The 21,008-nt window shown below is 42.9% G+C and overlaps 1 protein-coding gene across 4 annotated transcripts in view; it reads left to right on the plus strand.

Moving 5' to 3' along the window:
* Positions 1–21,008, plus strand: part of RCHY1 (ring finger and CHY zinc finger domain containing 1) — a 107,651-nt gene that overhangs the window by 60,008 nt on the left and 26,635 nt on the right. For all 4 annotated transcript variants that reach the window (XR_012234987.1, XR_012234986.1, XM_073590620.1 and 1 more), the window contains exon 5: positions 4,608–4,652. Coding sequence is in view for 2 of the 4 variants with exons in the window: in XM_073590620.1 (XP_073446721.1) it covers positions 4,608–4,652 (45 nt within the window). In the remaining 2 variants the exon portion in view is untranslated. The remainder of the gene's footprint in view (positions 1–4,607; positions 4,653–21,008) is intronic.

Below are 21,008 nucleotides of genomic sequence, written 5' to 3' on the forward strand. Positions count from 1 at the left end.
GTAAAGTAGACATGTGGGAAATGTTATTTATTAACTATTTTGTGCGATATCATTCTCTGATTTAAGGGCATAAAAATTAAAAGTTTGAAAATTGCAAAATTTTCAAAATTTTTGCCAAATTTCGATTTTTTTAACATATAAGCGCAGTTCATATCTAAGAAATTTTACCACTATCCTGAAGTACAATATGTCATGAGAAAACAATGTCAGAATCAGCAGGATCCGTTGAAGTGTTCTAGAGTTATGGCCTCATAAAGTGACACTGGTCAGAATTGAAAAAATTGGCCTGGTCACGAAGGCAAAAACAGGCTCAGGCGCGAAAGGGTTAAAGGAGTGGAAGAACCTGATGTTTCGCCTGTCCCAAAGAGGAGGGTTAATTGCAAGTGGCATTGCTACATCAATGAAACGGAGAGAGGAGCTACTATTACAAAATAACATTCTTTTGGCAGCTGTTTATGTAGACCCAATGCATCGGATTCTTCTAGATGATCAACAGCTAAATAAAGGAAAAGAAGCTCTGTTTGAAATAGCAGTAAGGATGAAAGGGTTGCAGAACAGTCAGGAGGAACAAGAAGAATTTGGTCGTCCTGCCACATCTTCACCCTCATCATCAACTGATGAAGAATTTAATTTCGAAAAATATTTGGACCACAAGGACCGTGCAAAGCGTTCCCGCATAGAAGAAGAGTCATCCCCATCAAGGAACACAGCCAGTACATTTCAGCAGAATTTTTCATGTGCACTAAAAGAAATTGAGAAATTTGACCGTTCATCAAAAATAACAGTGCAACAAGCGATTCCTCTGTATCCTGACATTGTCAGAGATGTCGCCCGAGTGGTTACTGCTTTGCCACCAACAAAAGTTAGTGTAGAGAGGTTGTTCTCTGCTCTCAAAATAATTAGATCAGATTTGAGGGCTAGAGCACCCATGAAGGAGGATCTGACAGAGGCAATACTTTTTCTGAGGACAAATTTATAGATTTCTTCTTATTAACTGCATAAAAGTGTTTATTGCATATTTACTTACAGTTTAGAAAAGTTTATAAAAGTTATTTGCTATATTCTAATTGTATTCTAATAAATGTAGTTTTTGCTCTAAGTGGTCTGATTACTTATATGATGGTGAGAAACTGAATAAGCACGATGTTTAATATTTTACAACAGTAAATTTGTTGTTATGAATTGGCCATTTATGAAGGAGTCGGAGTCGCAACTGTGGCTTACCGACTCCACAGCCCTGGTGTCAGCTGTGATAATCAGCTGACACCCGGCCGCGATCAGCAGCGCTCACCACGTGGGCGCCGCTGGTCGCGGTAGATGTACTATCCCGTCCATGGGCATAGGGGCCCGAATCCCATGGACGGGATAGTACGTCGGATGTCAGAAAGGGGTTAAGGTAAGGAGAAAGCCAGTAACACGAGTTTTGGGAGTGTGTTTAGGCCTGGCCATTACCACTGAATGAAATGTATAGCCATTTTATGGAGTAAGAGATTGCATTTTAGCCCCATTAGTGTGTTGGGTTGACTACCTGTGGTATACTATAACATAATAGTAGTAGAATATTGATATTGCACTGCTGCACAGGTTTTCTATGCTATACCGTGTAAAATAGCACTGATAAATATTCTGCATTGCCTATATATTATTAGCATATGGACTTTGGTAGCAGTCCTTGTGGGACAGGACAAATCTGCAAGACTGTTGCACACTAAAGATTGCTAGCAGGCAGGGGGCACCATCCAGCAGCTGAGCAGAACCTATATATATATATATATTTTGAGCCCAGCTGTGTGCGTGTATGTGTGTATATATGCACACACATACGCATACAGCTGGGCTCAAAAGTTTACATACCTCACACAATTTTTGCTTTCTTGGCCTTTTTTCAGAGAATATGAATGATAGCACCAAAACTTTTTCTCCACTCATGGTTAGTGGTTGGGTAAAGCTATTGTCAAACTACTGTGTTTTCTCTTTTTAAATCCAAATGATCCTGATCAAAAGTTTACATACCTCATTTCTTAATACCGTATATTACCCTCTCTAACATCAATGACAGCTTGAAGTTTTTTGTGGTAGTTGTGAATGAGGTTTTTTATTTTCTCGGTAAAGCTTCCCACTCTACTTGGCAAAAAGCCTCCAGTTCCTGTAAATTCCTGGGCTGTGTAGCATGAAAAAACTGCACGCTTAAGATCTCCCCAGAGTGGCTCAGATATTGATGTCAGGAGACTGAGATGGCCACTCCAGAACTTTCAGTTTGTTCTGCTGTAGCCAACGACATGTTGACTTGGCCTGGTGTTTTGGATCTTTGTCATGTTGAAATGTCCAAGTACGTCCCATGCGGAGCTTCCGGGCTGATGATTGCAAATTGGCCTCCAGTATTTGCTGATAACATGCTGCATTCATCTTTCCTTCATCTTTGACCAAGTTTCCTGTGCCTTTGTAGCTCACACATCCCCAAAACATCAGCAATCCACCTCCGTGCTTTACAGTAGGAATGGTGTTCCTTTCTTTATATGCCTTGTTGACCTCTCCAAATTTAACGTTTAGGCTGGGTTCACATGTAGCGGAATTATCGCGGAAGTTACCGTGAGAATTCAGGAATTCCATTCCGCGGGAAAATCGCATTTTAAATTCCCGCGATTTTCCCGCGAAAAAACTAGCTATTTGCAAGCGTCATTAGCTTGCAGAATGCTAGTGTTTTCCAAGCATCTGTAGCATCGCTTGGAGAACTGATTGTCAGGTTGGTCACACTCGTCAAACGTAGTGTTTGACGAGTGTGACCAACTTTTTACTATTGAGGCTGCCTATGCAGCATCAGTAGTAAAAAGATCTAATGTTAAAAATAATTTAAAAAAAAAAAAAAAAAAAAAAAAAAAATCGGGTTATATTCACCTTCCGATGTCCCTCGCAGCGTCCCCAGGCCTCCGCGATGCTCCGGCAGGTCCCGTTCCCAGTGATGCATTGCGGCAATGACCTTTGATGACGTCGCGGTCTCACGAGATAGCGACGTCAGCAAAGGTCATTATCGCAATGCATTACTGGGAAAGGGACCTGCCGCGTGTATCGCTGAAGCCTGGGGACGCTGCGCGGGACATCGGATGGAGAATATAACCCGATTTTTTTATTTTAATTCTATTTTTTACAGGGATAATGGTAAACACAGCCCGGAGGACAGTCTCCTCTCCTCCGGACCGTGGGTACCATCCGCAAATGTTCTGCTTACTTTTCGCATGGTGGGCACAGCCACATGCGGAAAGTAAGCAGAACAATGCATTCTTATGTGGGCGGAATTGCCGCTATTCCGCAAAATAATGAGCATGCTGCATATTTTTCCGCGATGCGGTTCCGCCGCGGGAAAATCTGTAGCATTAGCAAAGCATGGCGGAATCCCATAGGATTGCATGGGATGCTGTTTTTTTGTGTTTTCGCTGCAAAATCGTGCGTTAAAAACCGCCGCAAAAACACGAAAAAACCACGACGTGTGAACGCAGCCTTATGACTGTGGCAAAAAAGTTCAGTTTTGGTCTCATCACTCCAAATTACCTTGTTCCAGAAGTTTTGAGGCTTGGCTCTGTGCTGTTTTGCGTATTGTAGGTGAAATACTTTGTGGCACTTGCGCAGTAATAGCTTTCTTCTGGTGACTCGACCATGCAGCCCATTTTTCTACAAGTGCCTCCTTATTGTGCATCTTGAAACAGCCACACCGCGAGTTTACAGAGAGTCCAGTATTTCAGCTGATGTTATTTGTGGGTTTTTCTTTGCATCTCAAACAATTTTCCTGGCAGTTGTGGACAAATTTTTTGTTTGTCTACCAGGCCATGGTTTAGTTTTTACAGCGCCCCTGATTTTCCATTTGTTAATCACAGTTTGAACGCTGCTGACTGGCATTATCAGTTCCTTGTATATGTCTCTTTCTTAAAAATCCACTAATAATTTGGTATTCCTATACTGAGTTGAGTATGTAGGACATTATACAGGAAAGCTTCATTATACTCCCCTCTTCTTTACTAGTTACAGCAAGTAATCAATTTATGTCCACCACCGCTAACTTGCATTAGTTGTGTTATGCTTTGTTTGTGTCTGTTCAACAGAAATGTGCTGCCATTTATGTTTTCCAGGCAAGCAAAGTGCTGTAGATGAGCATTTAGGCCTTGCCTGTACGCCTAGTGAAAATGATATAAAGGATATGAACCTCTTTTTTTTTTTTTTTCAAACTCTTATTAGTTTTAAACAGTGCATATCAAACCAATAACATGTCATAGAATCCATGTCAAGTTGTCTTTTCCATTCTGTTGAATATGACATTGTCAAAACAATTCTGTAATCCCTTCCCTTAATCCCCCCTCCCACCTTCTACTCATTTTCAACACTGTCATTGTCAACACACTCATTTTCAACAATATCTTGTAGAAAATCCTAGAAATAATTGTGTGTGTTTTACTTGATTTCTCATATATTTCCATGAGTAGTGTTCCTTTCAATCTTCCTGACTGCATTGGGATTAATACTAAGTTGTAGAGCGGTCTGTTTCCTGTCTGCACGGACTCCCTGCGGACATTCATATTGTAATACTTACAATATTTTCTTTTTCTTTTTTGCCTTAGTGCATAGAAAATGTTTCAAGGCAAGACTGCCCTATATGTTTAGAGGTGAGTAACGGTAAAGTTAGTAATATAGTACACTACAGGAAAACCAACACTGTTTTATTTCCGTTTCCGAAGCTGCACGTTTTGGGAATTGACATTGCACATTTTTGCGTCTTTTTCTAGCAAGGGGCATACAAGTGAGAGAGCTAAACATAAGCAAATGTATTTGAAATAGTCTTGAAAGTTCAAGACTTCAGGCAGTCATTGCCAACAAAGGGTTTTCAACCTAGTAATGAACATTTTAGTTACAATTAATTAATCTGTCCAATTACTTTTGGTCCCTTTAAAAACAGGGTGGAACATGTTAAGGAGCTGAAACTCCTAAACCCTTCATCTAATTTTAATGTGGATACCCTCAAATGAAAGCTGAAAGTCTGAACTTCAACTGCATCTGAATTGTTTTGTTTAAAATTCATTGTGGTAATAATGTCCAGAATGTCCAGAACCAAAATTAGAAAAATGTTGTCTCTGTCCAAATATATATGGACCTAACTGTATTATCCTTGTTTTAGGTCAGTATTTTACTGCCTGGATTTAGAAGACGTGCTGTCCTCTTATTGTCATCATAAATTGTAGATCTCATAACCACATGGACATTGTGCCACAGATCTAGCTCAGTGGCGGTGAAGGCGCTGGATGCCCTGGAGATATGTGCTGTTTCTTAAATGGATATGATATAGTAGAAGTGCTGTATATATTCCTCTCTAAAGACTGTTTGCCTCACTACTAGTCACTGCTTTGCAAGTAATTTCCACAGGACACTGTTTGCTTCCTTCTCCTTTAAAATTGCTGTCATTCAACTATTATGTTTTGACCACATTCACAGATTGAGTATATTTTACCTCAGTATTTGTAAGGCAAAACCAGGAGTGGAACAATCAGAGGAAAAGTACAATAGAAATACGTCACCACTTCTGGATTTATCACCCACTCCTGGTTTTGGCTTATAAATACTGAGGTAAAATACTGAACATGTGAGGTCAGTATTAGAAAACTTAGGGTGTCCCTCTAGACAAGTTCTCCCATACGGTTTGACATCGGACATAAAGAGACACAACTGCGCACTACACAATATACTGCTAAGGCAACTGTGTGATGCGCAGTGAGTATTGTGCATGGGTCCAATTAATTAGAATAGGTGCACATCCAGTAGCGTCTGCAAATGTAGCCGTAGATTGAACATGATAAAGTGTATGGAGGGACACCTGCCCTCATTTTAGCAGAAAATTAACATTACTTATGCAATATGTAAATTGCAGGGAGTTGTTGAAGGGTTGAAAGGTCACCCAGTCATAGCTGTTATCTATCACACCCATTCCTTCCTGATTAATATGCCCTCAGGCCATTGATGCAACTAATATGACTGGCCTTGAAAACTGCTAACGGAATTAATTTCATCAGACATTTCCGCGACTGAGCCATGGAGTTCAATGAGACAAAGAAGAATTTCATGTTTTGGACTCATTTTGCCTCTTTGCACTGAATTGCTCATTCGGAGAACAGGATTTCATGATGTTAATTCTGCATGATGTGCTGATTTTCACCTTTTTTTTCCTGCAAGAATGTTAAATGATTTTGATAACAGCATATTAGCAATACTGATTACAAGTGCTGCAGGTTCTCTTATGCACTGTTAAGTAGAAGCCCAGCTGTGTATTTACCAGGATGTCTATATGATAAAACTTGATAGCAGTTACACTTTGTCTGAGGTCAAGCTCAGTTAACATCTATCTATCTATCTATCTATCTATCTATATATATATATATATATGCCTTATTGTGTCTGTAACCGTAATCGCGGGCCGCTGATTGGTGGCGGCCGGCACAGGCCTTAATCTGTAAAAAAAGAGAATTAAAATAAAAAAAGTTATTCTCGCCTCCCGACAGCCTCCTGTTTTCTTTCCACGCGACTGGCCTCGCGTTCCCATTAATGCTTTGCGGCTTAGACCGCTGATGACGTCACTCTCGCGAGAGCGAGAAAGAAGAGCGACGTCACTCTCGCGAGAGTGAGAAAGAAGACCGACGTCATCAGCGGTCTAAGCCGCAAAGCATTACTGGGAACGCGAGGCCGGGCGCGTGGAAAGAAGACAGGAGGCTGTCGGAAGGTGAGAATAACTTTTTTTTAAAATTTTTAATATTTTTGTACAGGGCCGCAGCAGTGATTGGTCGCGGCTACAGTTGCTGATTGGTCGCAGACAGAGCGCCGCGACGCTGATTGGTAGCGGCTACACGGAAAGGGGGGTGAGGGGACCATGCATACCAGGAAAGGGGGGTGAGGGGACCATGCACACCCAGGATTGGGGGGTGAGGGGACCATGCATACCAAGAAAGGGGGGTGAGGGGACCATGCATACCACGAAAGGGAGGTGAGGGGACCATGCATACCAAGAAAGGGGGGTGAGGGGACCATGCATATCAGGATTGGGGATGAGGGGACCATGCATACCAGGATTGGGGGGTGAGAGGACCATGCATACCAGGACTGGGGGGTGAGGGGACCATGCATACCCCAAAAGGGTATAAGAGGACCATGCATACCAGGATTTGGGGGGTGAGGGGACCATGCATATCAGGAAAGGGGGGTGAGGGGACCATGCATACCAGGAAAGGGGGGTGAGGATACCATGCATACCAGGATTGGGGGGTGAGGGGACCATACATACCAGGAAAGGGGGGTGACGGTGAGCATACATACCAGGATTGGGGTGTGAGAGGACCATGCATACCAAGAAAGGGGGGTGGGGGACCTGCATACCAGGATAGGGGGGTGAGGGGATCATGCATACCAGGACTGGGAGGTGAGGGGACCATGCATACCCCAAAAGGAGGGTAAGAGGACCATGCATACCAGGATTAGGGGGTGAGGGGACCATGCATATCTGGAAAGGGGGGTGAAGGGACCATGCATACCAGGATAGAGGGGTGAGGGGACCATGCATACCAGGATTGGGGGGTGAGGGGACCATACATACCCGGAAAGGGGGGTGACGGTGAGCATACATACCAGTATTGGGGTGTGAGAGGACCATGCATACCAGCAAGGGGGTGAGGGGACCATGCATACCAAGAAAGGGGGGTGAGGGGACCATGCATACCAAGAAAGGGGGGTGAGGGAACCATGCATACCAGGATAGGGGGGTGAGGGAACCATGCATACCAGGATAGGGGGGTGAGGGGACCATGCATACCAGGATTGGGGGTGAGAGGACCATGCATACCAGGATTGGGGGGGTAAGGGGACCATGCATACCCCGAAAGGGGGGTAAGAAGACCATGCATACCAGGAAAGAGAGGTGAGAGGACCATGCATACCAGGATTGGGGGGTGAGAGGACCATGCATTCCAGGATTGGGGGGTCAGGGGACCTTGCATACCAGGATAGGGGGTTGAGGGGTAGCATGCATATCAGGATTGGGAGTGAGAGAACCATACATATCAGGATTGGGGGGTGCATTATTGCATTATTATTAAATCTTCAAAAATAAACTGCATATATATTCTAGAAAACCCGATGCGTTAGAATCGGGCCACCATCTAGTAGAACTAATAAAATTATGGCTTGGGTTGTAAATATAAAGGACACTTAAAAAAAAAAAAAAAGTTCAGTAATAATCACAGTGCACCTTTAAACCCTTAGTAGCAGGGCCAATTTTTTTAAATTCTGACCATTGTCACTTTATGTGGTGATAACTCTGGAATGCTTCAACAAATCCTATTGATTTTGATATAGGTTTTTTCATTGAACATTATAATTTATGATAATAGTAAATTTAGGTTGATATGTTTTGTGTTTATGTAAAATATCAGAAACTTTGACAAAAATGTAAGAAAAAAAAATTGCAATTTTGAATGATTATTCCTTTAATCCAGATAGTCATACCATAGCAAAACATTAATAAATAACATTTCCCACAGGTCTGCTTTACATCAGCACCATTTTTAAAACGCTAATTTATTTTGTTAGCCTTTTAGGAGTTTTAAAAATGTAGCAGCAATTTTTCATTTTTTCAAGGGAATTTACAAAATTTATTTTTTTGAGGGACCTATCCAGGTTTAAAGTGACTTTGGGGGTGCTATATACTGGAAAACCCCAAACGTGATACCATTTTAGAAACAGTACCCCCTGACTTATTGAAAACTTCTGTCAGTTTATTAACCCTTCAGGAGATTTTCACAAATTAATGCAATGTGGTTACAGGAATGAAAAAGGTTTTTTTTACCACCTAAATGTGGCTAACTTTTGAACTGGCTGCTATAGCCGGGAGACTCTAAGGCAGCTATTTGGCCATGAATTGCTATGGCAAACATCAGGACCACACAATCATGATCTCGGTGTGTCAATTAGATTAAAGCGGAAGCCCCCACAGTCTTTTAACCAATTATTTGATGTAGTCCCTTTTTACAGCAGCAACTAAGGGGTTAAACAGATATGGACAGTGCCAACACTGATCGTTTGTGATACAGCAAGTTGTCAGCTATAGTGTACAGCCGACAGCTGCTGGATTGTCACCTGTATGGGGATGATATTCCCTTATATCTCACTTCAGTAAAAAGACGTATTGGCTGTCATTAAGGGTTTAAAACTTCTTTTTGCTACTTAAATACAGAAAGGAGTAGAATCCATGCTGTAATGAATCAGCGTGCTGATCCCTGTGGTTTGGCAATTGGAGCTCTCCCAATGTCAACAGCTTTATTATCCTCTTTTCCCAACCATCACATAGTAAAGTACAGATATGTTTTGTTATATACAGAAAGGATGTTAATATACTGACAAAGATAAAATCAGTTTTAATATCATATAACACTCACGTTTCCATGCGGCCCACCTATACCATTCCGACCCAAGCCAGAGTTTCGCCTCCCTTCCTTCGTCCTGTGCATTGGCATAACAGGACGTGAGCAGCACTGATTTTGATGCATCAGCACATCAAAACGTGTAACCCCTTGTAATTGAAAGGACAGTTGTGCAATAATGCCTGCTGATTGTGCACATGCTCTAGCAGCAGCATCGATGACACTCGCCACCAGATGTAGAAGTGAGTACCGTCAAGGAACCCCTTTCATCAACTTCCTAGTGGGGTAGCATTATATCACATGACCTTCTCAGCCAGTTAGCAGCTGTATACAGGATCTTGAGACATACACTACAGTACTGCCAGACGATCTGTATAAGTTTGTTGTTCAACAGATTGTGAGATCAAAAAGTGTGTTAATGCATACAGGAAATCGAAAGAAGTGTTTATTCTGCTCGAAAACGCTTTTGTTTGAGCTGAAATCATTACGGAGCTATAAAATCTCACTCATTGAATAATGCTCTTGCAAACCTTTAGGTTAGTGACATGGGACTAATAACTGGTGATATAGGAAGCAAGGATTGTGTCGTGCAAACTGCAGATTGCTTACTTTAAAGGATTGTGTCATCAGAAATTGAGCTATTTTTTAAATCTGGTTTTCTAGTTACACATATTTTAAAAACTTAATTTCTATTGTTTATTTTAATATCACTTTATTAAAAATTAAAATTGAAATCTTGCAAATTTCACAGTGGCCGCCGAGGCAATTTTATTCTCATGCCTCCTGTTTCAGAAAATCCACATGTACATCAGCAAAAATAAACTGACTCATACCCTATATTTTGTTGTTGAAGCATCTAATTAGCAGTTTCATTGTGAAGTGAGAAGGAACTGTGACGTCACCTATTGTGATGGTGGCTCTTGTGTTAGCTGTGCATAGATGTGTTACCTGTCATTTTAATCTTACCTGCGATGATATTGAGACTTCTGAAAACTCATCTGTGATGAAAATTGCAAAATTATTTTTTTAATTCAGATCATGGTATGGGAAGAAAATTACCAACATTTTAAAAATGAAAATACTTGTAATACAAAAAGCTGACTTAATCAGCAGATAATTTTCTGATGGTGCATTCCCTTTAAAAGAAAATTTTACATATGCCGCTTCATGCCTTATATGTTCGTCTGTCTATCTGCACTTTGGATAACTGCCTTCCCAGTCTTAGGGTACTGTCACACTTAGCGATATGACGCGGTCAGGATCGCTGGTGCATCGCTAGGTGGTCGCTAGTAAGCTGTCACACAGGCAGATCTCACCAGCGACATCGCAGGGGACGGGGGTCGCTGCTTACCTGTCACACCAGGCGATACTGCGTCCTCCCGCCCGGCTCCACGCGTCGCTCGTCGTCACAGCAGGAAGCTGACGACGAGAAACAGTCCTGAACGTTCTCGCGCGATCAGCGATAACCAGCGGGGGAGCCGGTCGTAGGTAAGTATCAGATATAGCGATATCGCTAGCAATATCGCTATAACGTCACTAGTTATAGCGATATTGCTAGCGATATCTCTTAGTGTGACATGCCCTTAACAGCAGGGGTGAGCAACCTTTTTTCTTCCAAGGGCCATTTGGAGTTTTAGATCATTACATAAAATATCAACTTGAAAATTGACCAAAATATTTGGTCAAACAATTAACTCCCCCCCCCGATGTGATGGGTGGAATTGCGTCTCATTGATGTGGCTTGTGATGGTAGGTGGCATTGATGATGTTGCCTCTTGCAACTGCTTTTCCAGGTTTTTGTTGGTCTGGAGTGCAGTCAATTTGTTTTGTAAAGAACTCTCACCAGTAAGTTGCTCAGAACACAGATTCATATTACGCTGCAGGTCTCTTCACTGGGAAATTGATCACTGCTCACATTACATTTATAGAACTCAAGCAGTGGTAGGTCTGCTTTCTACATAACATAGGAGATGCTGAGACTGCTCTATACATCACATGGGACATGCTGGGATAATAGCATATACATCACATCGGAGATACTGGGGCTTGAGCATATGCATTAAATAGAAGCCACTGGGGCTGAAGAGTATTCATCAAATAGGAGACATGGGCTGGAGCAACATCACATAGACACTGGGGCTGGAGCATATGCATCACATAGGAGACACTGGGACTGAAGTACATACATCACATAGGAATCTTGCAGGCTGGAGGTTCCTACAGCAAAGGAAATTGACAACAGTTACAAAAAGATGCAACTGTCCAAAAATAGAATTGAGTCTTTGCAGCTCTGTGCCTGTTACCTACACTACTGTATAGGAGCTAGAAGATGCATGGGAGTCTGAACGACCCTACACTGTCAGAAGAGCAGTAGGGTAAGGTTAAGTGTTAATGCAGGCACTGTAGCTGCTAAGGCCCCTTTCACATATCAGTTTTTTGCCATCAGTCACAATCCATAGTTTTGAAAGAAAAAAAAAAAACGGATCCGGCGACTGATGCCGCTGGATCCATTTTTTTCTCATAGACTTGTATTAGCGACAAATGGCCTCGCGTTTCGTCCATCGTTAGCTGGATCCGTCTGAAATTCTTTGTCCGGTGGCTGGACAGGACATGCAGAGCAAAGTTTTTTGTATCCGTTGAAAAATCGGACAGCGACGGGTCTCCATTATTAACTGGGCTTAATGTCACCTTCCAATAGTAAGGTGACATTATCCCCTTATTACCCCATATGCCACTGCTACACGGCAGTGGGAAGAGAGGAACTAAGTCCCAGAATTGGCGCATCTTAGAGATGCGCCTTTTTTGGGGCGGCTGTGGGCTGGTATTTGTAGCCAGGGGGGGCAATAATCATGGCCCCTTCATAGGCTATGAATATCAGCCCGCAGCTGTCTGCGTAGCCATTCTGGCTATAAAATATAGGGGGACCCCATGGCATTTTTTGGGGGGTCCCCCTATTTTAACCCCTTCCTGACATCTGACGTACTATCCCATCCACGGTACCCGGGTCCGTATGACCGTGGACGGGATAGTACATTGAGCCCTTTAATGCGATACCGCAGCTTAAGTCGCGGTGATCGCATTAAAATTCTGACGCCATCTCACCTCCTGGGCTGCGATCCCGCTGGCATCCAGAGCGCTGTGATTGGCTTTTCAATTCTGAACAGCCAATCGCAGCGTTTCTTATTGTTTCAGCCAATCGGAGCGGCTGAAACAATGAGGTCCTAGGCTAGGATCGGAGTACCGATGTACTCGATCCTAGAGCCGGTGGCTGGCAATGCCAGGCACCGGAAAAAAGCACCTGGATTGGCGCGATCGCCGATCTAATCGATCGCGCCAATCGCAGGGCACAGCGGCGCTATATCGCCGCTGTGCCCTGCAAGTACCGGCCCAGTTTGGTGCTGTATTAGCACCGATCCTAGGCTGGAGCCTGGTGCAGGCCCAGAAGGGCCTGCAGGACCTGGTTGGCGCAATCGATTAGATCGGCGATCACGCCAACCACAGGGCACAGTTGCTGTCACCAGGGCTGTGGAATCGGTAAGCCAAATCTGCAACTCCGACTCCTCAATTTCCCTTACAACGACTCAGACTCCCACATATATTGCTTATATTTAAGTGAAAAATGTATTGTCGTACAATGTGAACATCAGACATTTAATCATTTTTATGATACAACAATCAATATATTTAGATAGAACATAATATATATTTATTGGAATACAACTTTAGAACACAAAAAACTGTAATAAACTGTTAATATGTAATACACTATGTAATATCAATTTTTTATATATATATATATATATATATATATATATATATCTATATCTATCACTATGTAATACACTGGGTGCAGAATTATTAGGCAAATGAGTATTTTGATCACATCATCCTTTCTATACATGTTGTCCTACTCCAAGCTGTATAGGCTTGAAATCCAACTGCCAATTATGTAAATCAGGTTATTTGCATCTCTGTAAAGAGGAGGGGTGTGGTCTAATGACATCAAAACCCTATATAAGGTGTGCTTAATTATTAGGCAACTTCTTTTCCTTTGGCAGAATGGGTCAGAAGAGAGATTTGACGGACTCTGAAAAGTCAAAAATTGTGAGATGTCTTGCAGAGGGACGCAGCAGTCTTGAAATTGCCAAACTTTTGAAGCGTGATCACCGAACAATCAAGCGTTTCATGGCAAATATCCAACAGGGTCGCAAGAAGCGTGTTGATAAAAAAAGGCGCAAAATAACTGCCCATGAATTGAGGAAAATCAAGCGTGAGGCTGCCAAGATGCCATTTGCCATCAGTTTTGCCATATTTCAGAGCTGCAACGTTACTGGAGTATCAAAAAGCTCAAGGTGTGCCATACTCAGGGACTCAGGGACATGGCCAAGGTAAGGAAGGCTGAAAAACGACCACCTTTCAACAAGAAACATAAGATAAAACGTCAAGACTGGGCCAAGAAGTATCTTAAGACTGATTTTTCTAAGGTTGTATGGACTGATGAAATGAGAGCGACTCTTGATTGGCCAGATGGATGGGCCCAAGGCTGGATCAGTAAAGGGCAGAGAGCTCCACTCTGACTCAGACGCCAGCAAGGTGGAGGTGGGGTACTGGTATGGGCTGGTATCATCAAAGATGAACTTGTGGGACCTTTTCGGGTTGAGGATGGAGAGAAGCTCAACTCCCAGACCTACTGGCAGTTTCTGGAAGACACCTTCAAGAAGTGGAACAGGAAGAAGTCGGTATCGTTCAAGAAAAACACGATTTTCATGCAGGAAAATGCTCCATCACATGCATCCAAACACTCCACAGCGTGGCTGACCTGTAAAGGTCTAAAAGAATAAAAAATAATGACATGGCCCCCTTGTTCACCTGATCTGAACCCCATAGAGAACCTGCCTGTGGTCCCTCATAAAATGTGAGATATACAGGGAGGGAATACAGTACACCTCTCCGAACAGTGTCTGGGAGGCTGTGGTGGCTTCTGCACGCAATGTTGATCGTAAACAGATCAAGCAACTGACAGAATCTATGGATGGAAGGCTTTTGAGTGTCATCGTAAAGAAAGGTGGCTTTATTGGTCACTGATTTTTTTTGTTTTGTTTTTGAATGTCAGAAATGTTTATTTCTAAATTTTGTGTTGCTCTATTGGTTTACCTGGTGAAAATAAACAAGTGAGATGGGTATATATTTGGTTTTTATTAAGTTTCCTAATAATTCTGCACTGTAATAGTTACCTGCACAAACAGATATCCTCCTAAGATAGCCAAATCTCAAAAAACCCCACTCCAACTTCCAAAAATATTAAGCTTTGATATCTATGAGTCTTTTGGGTTGATTGAGAAAATAGTTATTATTCAGTATTAAAAAGAATCCTCTCAAATACAACTTGCCTAATAATTCTGCACCCAGTGTAAATTATGTAGTGGCAAAAAACTGTTTTCAACAAAAACATACTAAATAACATTTGTGCAGTCTATGAATTTGTTCTAAGAAATAGAATTGCCTCCATCAGATTCTCCTTCATAGATGACCTCAAATCTGAACAAATAATTTTAAGGCCAGAGAACAACCTCTCTACACTAACTTGGGTTGGAGGCAAAGCCGTAACCACATGGTCAACATCTCTAACAATTTCCGGGTTTAAAGGAATTGCCTCATGCACAGTCAGTTTTGATGAACGGTTGAATTTTTCTATTTCTTTGAGAGCAAGTGAAACATTTTGCTGAAATATGGTCAATCTGCTTGCTATAGGAGAGGGAGTGAAATCTTTTTCCTTGCGGCAACGCTTTGCCTGCTCCATGTCATCCAAATATTTGTCAAAGTCAAACGCCTCAACTGATGAGGATGAAGATATGGCAGCAGTAGCACTGTCAGGACCCAAGTCCTCTTGCGCCTGGCAGTCCTGTAGGCCACTCATCCTAACTGCTACCTCAGTCAGCTTCTTTTCCTTTAGTAAGCTGTTGATCATCAAGCAGTATACGATGACTTGGGTCCATAGAAACAGCTGCCAAAATAATTTTTCTTTTCCAATAGCTGTGTCTCTCTCCGTTCATTGTTAATTATGCAAATTGTCTCTTCAGCGAGAAAGAGGACTAGAACTCTAGTGCCACCTATTGGAAGTAGCAATCCTAAAATTCAATGTCGACCCTTTAACGAGCCTTGTTACATGTTGTCTCTTCCTTTCTGAAGAGACAATTTGCATAATTAGCATATTTCCCAGAGGAGCATTGCGGCTTTAAGTCACCTCATCTCGACATGCTTAGCATGTCATTCTCCGCAAGGAGAAATGATACTTCTTGGATATCGGTCAGACGCCTCTCTCACAGCCAAACCACATCTCACACTTTGCACTGACGAGGGGCAGTACCCCGAAACACAGTGTCTGCAAATTGAGATTCTGGCTTGGCTTTTACCCTAAGTCATGTAACAAGGCTCTTTAAAGGGTCGACATTGACTTTTAGGATTGCTACTTCCAATAGGTGGCAGTAGAGTTCTAGTTCTCTTCCTCTCTGAAGAGACAATTTGCATAATTAGCATATTTCCCAGAGGAGCATTGCGGCTTTAAGTCTCCTCATCTCGACATGCTTAGCATGTCATTCTCCGCAAGGAGAAATTATACTTCTCCGTTTCATTGAAGCAGAAATGCCATCTGCGATTAAACCTCCTCTTTGGGACAGACAAAATAGCAAGTTCTTCCACTCCCTTATGAAAATGCCAGGAGATAAATCCTCAGCTTGTAATTTTTTAGTCACTTTAAATGGGTGATTAAGCAATTCCTTCAATTCAGCCACCTGTGTCCACTGACCTTCATTTAGGGTTACCTGAGGGTTCGTCATATTTATAAGAAACGGTTTTAGTTCACGCAATCGCTCAATCATTAAATAAGTGCTGCCCCACCGAGTGGCTTGATCAACAATTGCCCCTTTCCCAGCACGTCTCTTCAAGATGGAATCAATTTTAGGGGTTCTGGCGGCAATAACCAATTTCCTCACTTTTCCAATCAGATTTCCAGCATGTCCCTCTTGCAGACTTTCTCTTATTGCCAGCTGCAGCGTGTGCACAACACAGCGCATGTGATGAATATGAAAGTGTTTTGAAGCAGCGTCAACAAGATCATCTACAGTGGGGAAAAAAAGTATTTAGTCAGTCAGCAATAGTGCAAGTTCCACCACTTAAAAAGATGAGAGGCGTCTGTAATTTACATCATAGGTAGACCTCAACTATGGGAGACAAACTGAGAAAAAAAAATCCAGAAAATCACATTGTCTGTTTTTTTTTTCATTTTATTTGCATATTATGGTGGAAAATAAGTATTTGGTCAGAAACAAGCAATCAAGATTTCTGGCTCTCACAGACCTGTAACTTCTTCTTTAAGAGTCTCCTCTTTCCTCCACTCATTACCTGTAGTAATGGCACCTGTTTAAACTTGTTATCAGTATAAAAAGACACCTGTGCACACCCTCAAACAGTCTGACTCCAAACTCCACTATGGTGAAGACCAAAGAGCTGTCAAAGGACACCAGAAACAAAATTGTAGCCCTGCACGAGGCTGGGAAGACTGAATCTGCAATAGCTAACCAGCTTGGAGTGAAGAAATCAACTGTGGGAGCAATAATTAGAAAATGGAAGACATACAAGACCACTGATAATCTCCCTCGATCTGGTGCTCCATGCAAAATCCCACCCCGTGGGGTCAGAATGATCACAAGAACGGTGAGCAAAAATCCCAGAACCACGCGGGGGGACCTAGTGAATGAACTGCAGAGAGCTGGGACCAATGTAACAAGGCCTACCATAAGTAACACACTACGCCACCATGGACTCAGATCCTGCAGTGCCAGACGTGTCCCACTGCTTAAGCCTGTACATGTCTGGGCCCGTCTGAAGTTTGCTAGAGAGCATTTGGATGATCCAGAGGAGTTTTGGGAGAATGTCCTATGGTCTGATGAAACCAAACTGGAACTGTTTGGTAGAAACACAACTTGTCGTGTTTGGAGGAAAAAGAATACTGAGTTGCATCCATCAAACACCATACCTACTGTAAAGCATGGTGGTGGAAACATCATGCTTTGGGGCTGTTTCTCTGCAAAGGGGCCAGGACGACTGATCCGGGTACATGAAAGAATGAATGGGGCCATGTATCGTGAGATTTTGAGTGCAAACCTCCTTCCATCAGCAAGGGCATTGAAGATGAAACGTGGCTGGGTCTTTCAACATGACAATGATCCAAAGCACACCGCCAGGGCAACGAAGGAGTGGCTTCGTAAGAAGCATTTCAAGGTCCTGGAGTGGCCTAGCCAGTCTCCAGATCTCAACCCTATAGAAAACCTTTGGAGGGAGTTGAAAGTCCATGTTGCCAAGCAAAAAGCCAAAAACATCACTGCTCTAGAGGAGATCTGCATTGAGGAATGGGCCAACATACCAACAACAGTGTGTGGCAACCTTGTGAAGACTTACAGAAAACGTTTGACCTCTGTCATTGCCAACAAAGGATATATCACAAAGTATTGAGATGAAATTTTGTTTCTGACCAAATACTTATTTTCCACCATAATATGCAAATAAAATGAAAAAAAAAACAGACTGTGATTTTCTGGGTTTTTTTTCTCAGTTTGTCTCCCATAGTTGAGGTCTACCTATGATGTAAATTACAGACGCCTCTCATCTTTTTAAGTGGTGGAACTTGCACTATTGCTGACTGACTAAATACTTTTTTTCCCCACTGTATTTCTACAGTATAATTTTGCTGTTCTTCTGTTGTATTATCTGTTTGTTCCTCAGTTACATGAACAGCACTGTGGCCTTCCATCTCAAACATACTGAATCCTAAATTTTCTTATAGCTGTTGTTCATTACTCTCTTTCATCTGTTTAATTATACTTATGTTTGAAGCATTGTCCGTTACAATAGCAAGAACCTGTTTGAATGTAGCCTTAGATCAGGAATAGAACAGCCATTTATAGGACATTTCATAACTTTCCCAAATTCCTATGAAAAAATATTCAGCACATTCTGCACTGAACTACTGTACCCAATTTATTATATATTTTAGGAGTCGGTCCGTTTTATACCGACTCCACCAAAATGAGCACCGACTCCACGACTCCGACTCCACAGCCCTGGCTGTCACACTGTGACCGCTCTGTGCCCTGCTGGTGACCTGGCCATGGCCTGCCTAGGAATCGGAGCTGTGATCTCCGATCCTAGACAGTTGCCATGGTCACCAGGCAGAGCAGGGATTGGTGGGATCGAAGTAATCATTCCATCCCACCAATGACAGGTCACAGCAGTGATGTGACCGCTCTGTGACCTGTCTCTGACCTGCAGATGACCTGTCTGACATCTCTGCAGGGGTCCTCAGTCTAGCTGAGGATTCCTGCATAGAGGTCAGACGCAGCAAGAGCTCCTGTGCTGGGTATTGTGGTGCCACAATTTGTAGCATCACAATCTCTGCAGAAAAAAGAAGAAAAAACCGCCAACTGTAAGTGTTACCTGATCCCCCTGCCCAATCTATCTTCACCCCCCCATCTATCATCATCCCCCCAATCCCCCCTTCCATCCCCTCCTTTTTCGCCGCATTCGAGCGCAGCCGCTGAGCGTTAATCGGTGACGCAGTTCACAGATCTACACTCGTGCTAGCTTTTTTTTCCTTAGCCCCCTTTGTGCCACCTCCATACACACATCCCGCAGCCACAAAACTTGGATAAGTGATGCACGTCACTTATCAAAGCTTGTGCCTGCCGGTTTTCATTTTTTTCACCCCACTTTGTGCCACATAACTACAACCCTAACTGATCCCTGCCCAATCTCTCTTCATCCACCCCAATACCCCCATCCCCCTTTTTTTTCCCTGCCTCCACCCCTCTTTGCCCAGCCACCGAGCGTTGATTGGTGACGCGGTTCCTTTTTTTTCTCAGCCCCCTTAGCGCCAACTCCGCACACACATCCCCCAGCGGCCAAACTTTGATAAGTGACACAGTTCACTTTTCAGTTTGTGCCTGCCGTTTTCTTTTTTTTTTTTCACCCCCCCCCTTTGCGCCACTCCCGTGCGCAAATCCAGCAGCCTAATTTTGATAAGTGACACGTTCACTTATCAGATCTAGGGCCTGCTGTTTTAAGGCCTGTTAAACATAGCGATATCGTTAGCAATATCGATAAAGCGTCACCGATTTTGTGACGCAGCAGCGATATGACTAGCGATATTGCTACATGTGATACTCACCTCCGACCGGCTCCCCCCGCTGGTTATTGCTGATCGCGCGAGATCGGCCTGGTCCATTTCTCGTCATCGGCTTCCTGCTGGCGCCGACGAGTGAGCCATGGACGCAGACGGGAGACGGTCACCCTCGCCGTGTCTCGACAGGTGAGTACGACTGCTGCTGCATCGCTAGGGAGATCTGCCTGTTTGGCAGCTCACTAGCGACCATTTAACGATGCACCAGCGATCCTGACCGGGTCATATCGTGGTCGGGATTGCTGGTGCATCGCTAAATGTAATGGGGCCTTTAGACTTTTTTCCACAGCTTTTTCTTTACAGAGAGTTTACACCAATCACTACCCCCCCACACATATACACATACAGTTTTCAATAAAGTGTACACCCAAGCACCATATTTACACAAAAATGTCATCAAATTCATCCCAACAGCGCTATTCAATGGAGGAGGCATATGCTATACTTGCCTACAACACTGATAGCGAGGATGAGGATCCCACTTTTCTTTATTTTTCGGATTCTTCATCCTCTTCCCCCTCCTCATCTTCGTCCTCGGGGAACCGCCACGCAGATGCTCCAGGATAGAAGATAAGGCAGCGCCCACCATGCCCGCAGCTGACCCAGCGCTCCCCGTATGGACCTCGCCCCCCGTAAATTACGAGCCACTAATTCCTGATTTTGTGGCAGAATCAGGAAACAAGTTTGACACCATCGGCCTCACAGAAATTGACTTTTTCAAAATCTTTTTCTCTGAGGATTTTATTAACCTCATGGTGGAGCAAACTAATTTGTACTCTCATCAATTTTTGAAGCAAAACCCGCGTTCATCATTTTCAAACTGGACTCGAAATGATGCTGTTTTGGGGCCTGGTCCCTCCATATGGGGATCCTGAAGAAGCCTGAACTTCGACAATATTGAAGTATTGATATTTTATATAACACTCCAGTGTTCCGAATGGTCATGGCCCGGACGCGTTTTGAGGCCATCCACAAATTTCTGCATTATACTGATAATGCACAGTGTCCTGCACAAGATGACCCCAACTTTGACCGTCTTTTCAAAGTTCGGCCGGTCATCAAACACTTCAACAAAAAGTTTGCTGAGGTGTACGTGCATTGAAAAAACTATATTTGAAGTGTAATTAGTTATATGACGGCTCATAAACAAGAAAAAACTAATTAAAAATGATGCTTTATTTATCAGTTATTAAAAATCATTCACTTAGAAAAAACAGGCAGCCAAATGCTGATCATATGAAAAAATATATATAATACCTCGGCGCAAGGTAGGGGATAGGTGATCTATAGTTCCCTGTAGGACCCTATATATTACCCCTACCTGACAGCGG

This window comes from Dendrobates tinctorius, unplaced genomic scaffold (genome assembly GCF_039654945.1).
Source record: "Dendrobates tinctorius isolate UK_male_01 unplaced genomic scaffold, ASM3965494v1 ptg000011l, whole genome shotgun sequence".
NCBI lineage: Eukaryota > Metazoa > Chordata > Amphibia > Anura > Dendrobatidae > Dendrobates > Dendrobates tinctorius.